Source organism: Austrofundulus limnaeus, unplaced genomic scaffold, assembly GCF_001266775.1.
Source record: "Austrofundulus limnaeus strain Quisiro unplaced genomic scaffold, Austrofundulus_limnaeus-1.0 Scaffold28, whole genome shotgun sequence".
Classification (NCBI taxonomy): Eukaryota; Metazoa; Chordata; class Actinopteri; order Cyprinodontiformes; family Rivulidae; genus Austrofundulus; species Austrofundulus limnaeus.
In genome coordinates, this window is record NW_013952430.1 from 511045 (window position 1) to 521973 (window position 10929).

Here is a 10929-nt window from a genome sequence, read left to right on the forward strand (position 1 = left end):
ATGCTACACACTGCAGTTAGCTAACACTTTCACCAAGTGATTACTAAAAAAGGCAATAAAATAATAAAATAGGCAATTTATTGACATCAGGGTGAAGTTTATGGTAAGTTTTTCCTCATAAAACTGTATCTTGATGTGTGTTTGTTTTTCAATATCATTAGCATCGCAAGATTTGTTTAGTTTACACGTCTGTAATGCACACCCGCCTTCAGAGTCAAGAACCAATCAAATTTCTTGAAGACAAGCGACCTGAGAGCGCAATTCGCAACGTTGCTGTTGCTATCGCGTCCCGTGTGTCGGGTTTCACCCTGGCTGCGATGACAGCCGTTAATCGCTGTAGTTTGTCGCTGCCCGTGTGTCGAGCACTTTAATATGTGCTACTGAATCAGATTACATATCTGATGTTTTTCAAAGTGACTACACTCTGAACGCTCATGTCTCATTTCACCTGACTTTTTTCATCAGTGAGGTGAGCAGATCAATCCAGTAATAATAATGAGGCTGTTTAAATATTGTAGTTCCACATGCCTTTGGCTACAAAACATAAGTCCAGTTGCTTTGTCTTTTTTCTGTTAATTTTCCATGTCCTGGATGACTGACAATCCAGACAAACGTATGATAATAATGTTGGTCTCGGACCACATCGATATTAAAGTTAATGGATCAATACTTTAGTTTTAGCACGTTGTTCCTGTTGCAAAAATAAAATGATGCACTGGAGTAGCGGACCAGAAGCGTGTTAAAATGTAAACGCTGAACTGATATGCTAACATGTAGCAACCGCTACCTCTGTAAACAGCCAGATAAATGTGACGTCACATGCGGGTCGCTTCAGTGCTGTGAGGGATTCATACTGAAATCTGATGGAGGTCGCATTTAAAATATAATGTGAACATCCACACACAAAAAAAATCAGATTTTTGACAAAAATTTGAGTTGAGCATTAAGACCTGCAGTGTGAATGCAGCCTTTGAGCAGTCAAATTTAGAGAATCTCGCTGAGAATTACACCATGCCTAACCGTAAGTGACTGATGTATGTCTTTGTAATTCATTCCTAAATTAAAATAAAATGTAATTATTCAAATTTTTCTATATTAATAATCAAGACATGAAAATAATATTTATATTGTAGGCAATAACACAAGGGCATTCATTTTTTAAACTAATATCACCAGACGAGCTCCGTACAAAAGCACTCAAATCATGACATTACAATAAACATCTGTTGTTGGATGGCAGGTTTATCATGAACTGGTTCACTTGTTTTTTTACATGTGAATAATATGAAATTCTGAAGTTATCTACACAGTGTAGTAATTTCTGTATATAATCTATCTTTTTTTCCCACACATAACAAAAAAAAGTTGGTCTATATGAACATAAATTCCATGTTATGGTAATCTCCAAAATAGCAGACACAGATATTCAGTCATGGGAAAAACAGAACTCACCACTTTGTCCTCCTGCAGTCCATTTTGACAGACATAAAAAAGGAAAAAGACAGAATGTAAACCAACAAGATCTGAAACAGTGAAATAATCTTACTGTGCAGATCAATGATGAAATATGAATACCACAAATCTTTGTGCTCTAAAATTGATTCTAAAACAAAAATATTAATATTTTGATGCTTCAGTCATTTCACTTAATGTATATAATTAACAGGAGCACAGTGGAAAGTAACTAAACTATTGAAATCTTGTCTAAATCATACGCAATTGGTGGGAACTACATTTTTTTCCACATACAGTATGTAATGCATAAGCACAGCGGCACCTGCTCAGTCTGTAGATGTTACGTGTTCAGTATTGTCATGTTAACATGTTCATGTAACGTAAATTAAGTTTTTAGTAGTTTTTGAAAATTAAACAATCAGTTACTTTATAGTTTTGTTTGTTTGTTTGTTTGCTTGCTTGTTTGTTTGTTCAAAACACCATTTTCATGCATTTTGTATGAATGTGTCCTGTTTGTTTTTTTCTGTTGTATTAGCTCAGTTATATGAGACCATTACATCCATATAATCCTGAATTTAAAATGAATAAATACATTGTTATATTCTTTATGAAGCTGTGATTTAAATGCACTACCTTTTTTAGTTTACCAGACACGTTTTTGCACAAAGAATCAGTATCAGATCACTATCACCGATACCAGCCTGAGTTGTACTCTGTATCAGACTCAAAAACAAAATCGGCTGAGTCAAATATCACAAAATCTTGCATCCTTGTGTCAAAAGTGATACAAACACATTTGAAGTTTAGTGAAACAGTTCAAATTTAGAATTAACTGAACAGAAAGTAAACACTGAATAAATTATGTGTGTGTGTTGTCCATGACTTAAAAAATAAAACCATATGCACAAATCTGTAGAAAGAAAAAAAATTCAGTTTGTGTTACTAAATCTATTTGTTGATTTTCACCAATAATGAACTAACAGATTCTAAAGGTGGAGAATTTCTGATTAAGACAACTGTTAAGTTTTGAAGTTAAATTTTTATTAAAAATGGAAAATTTAAAAAGGACAGTTCGTGCACTGTAAAGTGGGGTTCTGTGTAAAAGTTATCTTATTTGTTGTTAATGTTATGAATGGGCAATGATTTTCAAATATTCAAAGTCTGGTAAAAACGGGACACATTTTGAAAAAGTAATGACATGGCTGTTGTACTGTAATTGGTACATGTTAATGAAAAACTAACAACCATGATGATTTAGGGTTGTAGCTCCATGCGAAACAAGACATTTTTTTTGTTGTTTTCTTCCACTGTCAAAAACTGAATTCAATGTGAACTCGTTGTGTTTTGGTGTTTGTTTCTGTCATTGTATTTCATCTTGAAAGGATTACAAATCAAACTCTACAAAAGATGATCTGCACGTTAACTGTCAGAATATGTTTGTACTCCTCCACACAGAGAGTTTGGGTCGCATTGCCAGTAGTAAGTCGGACCCCCTCAGAGTGGGAGTTGGACTCCTCCAGGGCTGCCCGTTGTCACCGGTTATGTTCATAACTTACATGGACAGAATTTCTCGGTGCAGCCAGGGGGCAGAGAGAGTCCGGTTCATTGGCCTCAAGTTCTGCCTCAAGTGAAGGAGTTCAAGTATCTTGGGGTCTTGTACACGAGTGAGGGAAGAATGGAGCGTGAGATTGATAGATGGGTCGGTGCAGTTTCTGCAGTAATGTGGACTCTGTACTGGTCTGTTGATTTGATGATGCCTTTATTGACATTGTACAGAGCCCAATGAAATTACATTTAAGAACATCCATTCAGGAGACACACATGACAAACATGGGGAACAGGTGACCAGGTCATGCAGCAACCAGCAGGGGTTGCGCTACCTTTGAAAAGAAAAATGAAAATACCACACAAGAGTAGATGAGGAAAAAATTAAACATCATATTATATCAACGAAATTTGATACACAATGGTGTTTATAGGGAAAAAACTCTGCAGAGCAAGAATTTATTAGCCAGAGGAGTAGTGAGTTTAGAGGGCGTGTATCTGAAGCCATGAATGTTGTATGCACTTGTGTGAACATCTGAAGAATGAGTCTGAAGAATCTAGCCCCCAGAAAAAGAAAAAAAAAGCATAGTTCAGTCATAGTTCAGAATACTGGTGTTAATTGTTCATTCTATGCAGCTCCAGATTGACTTTCAGGGGATCAGATCAGATGAAAGTGAGATGGGGAGGGTGGGGACTAAGCCAAGTCGATGTAAACACCAGGAGAAATTAGATCCACAGCTCTCAAGGCCATGTGGGGGAGAGCCAATTCGTAATCAGTTGTTTGGGAACAGAAGAAAATGTTTTCGGTCAGGCAGACAATAATTTTCCATCTGCCTTAATGTCCGCTGGTACATCTCAGGATGGCGAATCCAGTTAGACAAATAGTGTGGGCAATTCCAAAGAGCCGAGCTCTCAGCTTCTCCAAGATCAATTCCATCTCACCTTCAAAGTCCAGGAACGACAGTCGGCCTGCGACCCTCTGCAGAACCTCTTTCAGACCGAGTCCAGCTCGCTCAAGGCTAAAGTCTGAGTGCTGAAAGCAGTTGTTGTGGTGAAGACTGAACTGAGCTGTAAGGCAAAGCTCTCTGTACAGGTCAGTCTACGTTCCTAAATGGTAATGGTAAATGGACTGTACTTATATAGCGCTTTTCTATCCATCCAGAACACTCAAAGTGCTATCTCACCTATGGCCATGAACTTTGGGTAGTGACTGAAAGTACAAGATTGCAGATACAAGCGGTCAAAATGAGTTTTTTCCACAGGGTAGCTGGACTCTCCCTTAGAGATAGGGTAAGAAGTTCCGTTATTCAGGAGAGACTCAGAGTAGAGCCGCTGCTCCTCCACATCGAGCAGAGCCAGCTGAGGTGGTTTTTGGTTAGGATGTCTTCTCGATACCTCCCTAGGGAGGTGCTTCAGGCATGTCCGACTGGGAGGAGACCCCTGGGGAAGAGCCAGGACACGGTGGAGAGACTATGTCTCTCTCAGCTAGCCTGTGAACGCCTTGCAGTCCTCCCATAAGAGCTGGAAGAGGTGGCTGAGGAAAGAGAGGTCTGGGCTTCCCTTCTCAAGCTGCTGCCCCCACGACCGACTTCGGATAAAGCGGAAGATAATGGATGGATGGATGGATGGATGGATGGATGGATGGATGGATGGATGGATGGATGGATGGATGGATGGATGGATGGATAAAACATCTCATTGTATCAATAAATAAAGCACAATTTATTTTAAGCTTTTCTGCTTAGATGTTTAAAATTTATCTTTCAAAGACCTTCTGTAACTAAAAGCAACACACACACACACACACACACACACACACACACACACACACACACACACACACACTGCCTCCAGCTGAACTCTTCATCCTCTTACTAATTAGGATGTACTTTAAAGTGTGTGTTTGTGGGTGTGTGGGGTCATTAAATGCCACATCGGTAATGTAAGGAGGAGGAAGTGGGGTTCTCTTATTTAAGAGGAAGACTCAGCCCACCCCTCCTGTAAAATTCACACACACACACACACACACACACACACACACACACACACACACACACACACACACACACACACACACACACACACACACACACACACACACACACACACACACACACCCTGCTGCGAGTGTATAGGGCACCTCCGGACCCCTGGGAGACCGAGACAGAGTGGTAGACCACCCCCTCGGTCCAAAGCTCAGTCTAATGCCCAATTAACCTTTACTAGCCCTGGCTGGCCACATACACACAAACTCTCACACACAATCATGCACAAAGGCGCACAATTCCTGTATTTACAGTAGAGTTTTTCACACACTCAGAACACTTAACTTTTACATCACTCCATTGTGTAGTTTATTTTTACCTTGTTTTATTATTTTTTTATTTACTTTATCGTTTTTTATTATTTTACTTTCATTCTGTTATGTTTCCTTATTTTATTATATTACCTTTTTTCCTCTTTTAGATGGCTTTGTTTTATTTTGTTGTTTTAACTTTACATCTTTTTTATATTACTTTGCCTAATTTTATTCAATTTTTGTGATTTTATTTTACACTGCTTTTTGTTTTATTTGTTTAATTTTACCTCATTTTATTTTACTTAATTTTTTTGAGTATTTTTTACATTATGCTGTATTTTTTCCCTTATTTTGAGTTATTGTGTACAAATTGTAAGCTGTAATGTGTGTCTTTTCTGCTTTCATTCAGCATAAGTTGGCAATATTTCTGAACGAGTGTAGATCAAGGTCTGAAATCAGCTGAGCTGTGTTTCTCTACTCCTCACTCTCTATTGTGTTTATTCATTCACTTGTGATAAAATATGTCATATATTCACACAGAATCTCAGAAGTTTCAAATAAAGCATTTCAGTTGTTCTTGTCAGCCAGACGGTTACATTTTCTTTCTCGAATAATTTCATCCATATCTAAATTTAGTTTGTAGGGGATTTTTTATTCACAACAATGTGTGACAAAGAATTTATTGGTAGAAAATGCAACATATTGTGTATTTCAACTGACAAGTTTAATAAGTTTAATAAGTTAATAATGTGAAAACTTCACATTATTTTTAAATAAAAATATTTTCCTTCCTGTTTAAGAGCTGAGTGTTAATCTAAAGGTCTGCGCAGTGGGTCACTATCTGCACCTTCACCAGTAGATGTCACTAAGTCCTTTTTGCTGCTTCATCTTTTCATTAAACTCACTTTTGGATTCAGTCAGAAAAATATAAGCCTGTGGATGTCCTGCCCCAAATATTAACATCTCAGAGTTGTTTACAGGGTATAGATCAAACTAAACGAAATGTTTTTCTTACCGTGTTGGACCTCAGGGACACCCTCCCCCCACAGCGAGCGCAGAACTTGGTCTGGCAGTACGAACACAGGCTCCCACAGCCGTCTGCAAACTTGGTCTTGTGGCAGATTCCACAGGTGGGCGCATCGTCCCGATGGATGGCCGAGCCCGCAGCTGCCGTGGCCTGCCGGATCACCGTCTCTCTGTAGCTGGTCAACTGCTGCTGGATTCCTCTGGGAGGAAAGGAGGACATAAGATGTTTTTTAAGTGAAAGTCCCAAACTCAGAGAACAAATGTGAATAATCTGAATCCCACCTAATGTATTTAACCCCAACACTAAATTGGACCCGAAGAGGCGATGTCTAATTTAATATTAAATAACTTTAAAATCAACAAGTTAATTTTGCATCAGTATTTTTAACACAAACTTTTAAAGTTCTGCACTTTAAAAGAAGCCTCAGGTTAATTTAATTCAGCTTGAATCTGTGGCTGACACTCTGTCTACTTTTAAGATTAGACTGAAGACTTTCCGTTTTGATAAATCCTATAGTTAGACTTAGGTTTCCTGAATTATTCTTCATTTCTGCTGCTATAGACTTAGACTGCTGGAGCACAAACTGAGCACATTTCCTCACTCTGCTGTTGTCTTTAGTCTCTCTTCTCTACATGTTTATTGTAATTATTTCTATCAATGACATGTTTTTCTTTGTCTCCTCCAGAAGAAGGTGTGCCTGGACCAGTCCTGGACCAGTTCTTCTGTGTTTGTCTGTGTCTCTTTCCTGTCCTCCAACCAGCCGGTCGAGGCAGATGGCCGCCTGTCCTGAGCCTGGTTCTGCTGGAGGTTTCTTCCTGATTAGCAGGGAGTTTTTCCTCTCCACCGTTTGCTCAGGATGGGAGACTGTGATGAAGTGATTCAACACAATCTGCTGGTTTCTTCTTTAGATTGTTCTTTTTATGTACAGTGCCCTGAGACAACGTATGTTGTGACTTGGCGTTTGTATAAATAAAACTGAATTGAATTGAATTGAATTTATAGCAAAATACATTAAAAGCAAATTAGTTCAATTCAAGTAATTTAATTAAACTCCAACTAAATCAAGTCTAAGTTCATTTGATCAATGGAAAATTTTCCACTTAGATTGTAAATATGTACTGACCGTAAACATTTAAATAATATATAATTTCTAAAGTAATTTCTGGTTAAATAAAACATTTTACTCAAAAAAGCTATATATTTTATGTCTATTCCATTTCAATCTTCAATCCAGTTGAATTAGTTTTAGGATTGTGGTTCTAATTCTATTTTCTAACTATTCATTGTCTTTTTGTTTTATTTAGAAAGTCTTATTTTTTGTTCCTGCAGCACTTCCCCTGCTAACTGATCCGTGTTTTTTCTACCTGCGTCGTCATTCTGTTGTTGGTGCAGCAAAACTTTTGACTGCAACCGCCTGTAGTGCGCATATACTGTAAGACTTCACACCGACAGAGTATTTCCCTGCTTTGCAGGATTCAGAAACATTCAGTTTCAGCGAGATTAAGGGCCGTTTTCGTGAACACAAACATCTGAACCGCAGCAGAAAAGCTCGAGTTTCACTCAAAAAACACGCCATGGAATCAAGTCCTTAATGGCAGAGAGCAGAGTGCTGTTTGTGCTGCTCACTCTGTTCCAGCATGTAGGAGCAAACCAACAATATCCTCAGTCCAAACGAACTCTGTCCATTCCCCATGCTTGATACATGCATGACTTGTTGAGAGGCCGGTATCAGTGTTTTTCAGATATACGGTAATTACGGGAACCTTTTTTTTTCTGTGCACATGTTTACCAATCACAACACACACCGTACGTCATAACCTCCTCCCTGCCAAAAAGAACACCTTCATTCACGCACAAATGTTAGCTTGGGTCATGAAAACTACCGTTCAACAAACACAGCAATATCCACGTAAACTAAGATGTTTTTTTATTTATTCGTAACATAGGAAAAAAACATTATGTTTCCCGAGATTGTTCCTGCGTAATCTGGGTCTGGGTGTGTTTCAGTCCGTCTGTTTACCAAACTGGTTTCCTCAGCTCAGTCTAAATTGTGTTTGAATCGACTCTCGTTGCTGCCAGGTGATTAAACTGTTGTTTCATTAAAATGTAAAATTTTGTTCACCTTCTCTTCTGCCTCTTGTATTTTCCATTTGGGTTCTCCATCGACCACTAAATACATTTTCTGATATTTTTCTAAAAGTCACTGCTGTGTTATTCTTTAAGACGCAACGCCAACCAGTAGATTTTCTACTGTAGGTCCACAGACCCAGACCCAAACCAGTGGTTATTCCGTATATTGCGGGTGTTTTGGAGAAACTGAGACGTTCATTTTCTAAACATGATGTCCCAGTGGCTTTCAAACCCCAAAACACATTACGGCAAAGGCTGGTTCACCCCAAAGATCCGGTGCCCCGGCACAAACAGAGCAATGTTGTATATGCTGTTAAGTGCCAGGAGGACTGCGACCAGTTATACATCGAGGAAACAAAGCAACCACTGTTCAAAAGAATGTCCCAACACAGACGAGCTACATCTAATGGCCAGAACTCTGCAGTTTTCACTCATTTACAGGCCAGCGGTCACTCTTTCAGAGATGAGGATGTTCTCATTCTTGATAGAGAGGAACGTTGGTTTGAGAGAGGAGTAAAAGAAGCCATTTTTGTGAAGAAAGACCGTCCATCATTAAACAGAGGTGGAGGCCTCCGTTTTCAGTTGTCCCCCTCCTACAGTGCGGCCATTGCCAGTATCACTCCACCCCCTGTTAACAATAAGTGTTAATTAGGTGTCAACGATAGCCATGTGATGTGAGTATCAGTCACATGGAGGCAGGGCTTAAAAGCCTGAATTTTGCCTGAAACTCTCAGACTGAAGAAGTCTCTTGGAGGAGAGACGAAACGTTTCATTAAAGAACCCATCCAGAAGACCTATACAATTTTTTTCTTCGTTTTCCTTTTTTTCTTCTTTTTTACTTTTTTTTTTTTTTACTGAAGGTCCAGTTTTCAGCTAACAGTTCTTTGGGAATGAGCTTGTTGGAGCTGAAACTCTATTATCTGTTGGTCAAAGTGTGGTAAACTTTATAGAATCAAATAAAGAAATGGCAACAAACTATGTCTTTGGGACAGGCTGACGGTAACAAAGAGTTTAAAAATCAAATTTAGATCAGATTTTAAAACTGTCTCTAATTATTCATGTTAACACGACACTGGTTCATCTGCTTCAAGTGGATAGGAGCTTTTTAATATCTGAATGTTTCGTAATAAATCCTAAATTCAAAACAATCCTGTAAGGACAACCACCCAAAATATACATCCAGATCTACAATGAAATGGGTCAGATCAAATGTGTCAGAATGGCTCAGTCATGGTCCAAGTCAAGTTTATAGCACATTTCAGCAACAAGGCAGTTCTAAGTGCTTTATATATCATAAAAAACATTACATTTAATTCAAACCTAAATCCAACTTGAAATCTGTGGCAAGACTTGAAACCTGCTGTTCACAGATGCCCTCCATCTGCTTCAGCTTCAGCTATTTTGCAAAGAAAAATGGGCAAAAGCTTAAGTCTCTATATGTAGAAAGCTGGTGGTGACAATCATGTGCCAGGTCTTGTTTAGTTTGCTGACAGTGCAAAAAATCTTAGCACATTGTCAGCTGTGAAAAATACTCAGAAGCAGTTCAAGAAATGGGTCAGCCTTCGGCGCGGTGCAGTGACGTAACCGGCCGACAAGTGCGCACTGCAAAGGATGCAGCCTCTGAACTGAGACTCAGCCCCTGATGACTGAGTTCGGGGTACTTGTAATGATGTCATCACTCTGCGGTGACTATTTGAGCCATGCTTTGGCAGTTCTTTACTCTGCTTTTTGTTTGTGTGAGGCATAGTTGCAGATTTCTTAACTTCATGGCAATAAATAATATGCTCCTAAGCTATTACTCCAAAAACAACTCAAATGTAAAATGTGCGAAATGTTATAAAACCTTTTTAGCATTTAGTTTTGCGAATTCTGCTCTGAGAAGGAAGGGGTTTGAGAAGGTTTGAGGAAAAATGGTGGAAGCAGGAGAAGGGAGGAGGAAACATGTAGAAAGAAAAGAGAAGTGATTGTGACGAGGAAAGTAAAGGAAGGTGTGAGACAACGGAGGAGATAAGAACAGTTGAGGGGATGTGATGATAGACGAACAGAATGAATGAAAAAAGAGAATTAGTAGTAGTGAGGAGAGAAGGAAAGATGAACAAGAAGGTCATAGTTTAAAAACAAAAAAAGCAATCTAGCTCTTAATCTACATTTATACAGTCAAATCAGTACAGGTTGAACATCCAGAGCACCTGTTGGAGCTGAACGCAGCTCAGTACTTACAAACTGAAACTCAGTGAAGCAGCCTCCTCCCCCATCAGCTCAGTTAAAAAAAACTACAAATACCAGCAACCGAAGCCAGTGAAAAGGAAGTCCAACGTCCAGTTTTCCACACTTTTCAGCATCGTTACTCTGGTTGTAACAAGACAAATTGTTCCCCTAAGTCCAACAAAACCTTCCCTCACACACACATACACACATCGTTGTCAGATCCAAACAAAAGTGAACCTGCCCCTGATAACACACACACACACAC

General features: G+C 39.0%; 1 protein-coding gene across 1 annotated transcript in view; it reads right to left on the reverse strand.

Moving 5' to 3' along the window:
- Positions 1 to 10929, reverse strand: part of LOC106515312 (regulating synaptic membrane exocytosis protein 1) — a gene marked incomplete at its 5' end in the record, with an annotated part of 131292 nt that overhangs the window by 94497 nt on the left and 25866 nt on the right. The window contains 2 exon segments of the mRNA XM_014005028.1: positions 1453 to 1464; positions 6315 to 6525. Of these exon segments, the coding sequence (XP_013860482.1) occupies positions 1453 to 1464; positions 6315 to 6525 (223 nt within the window).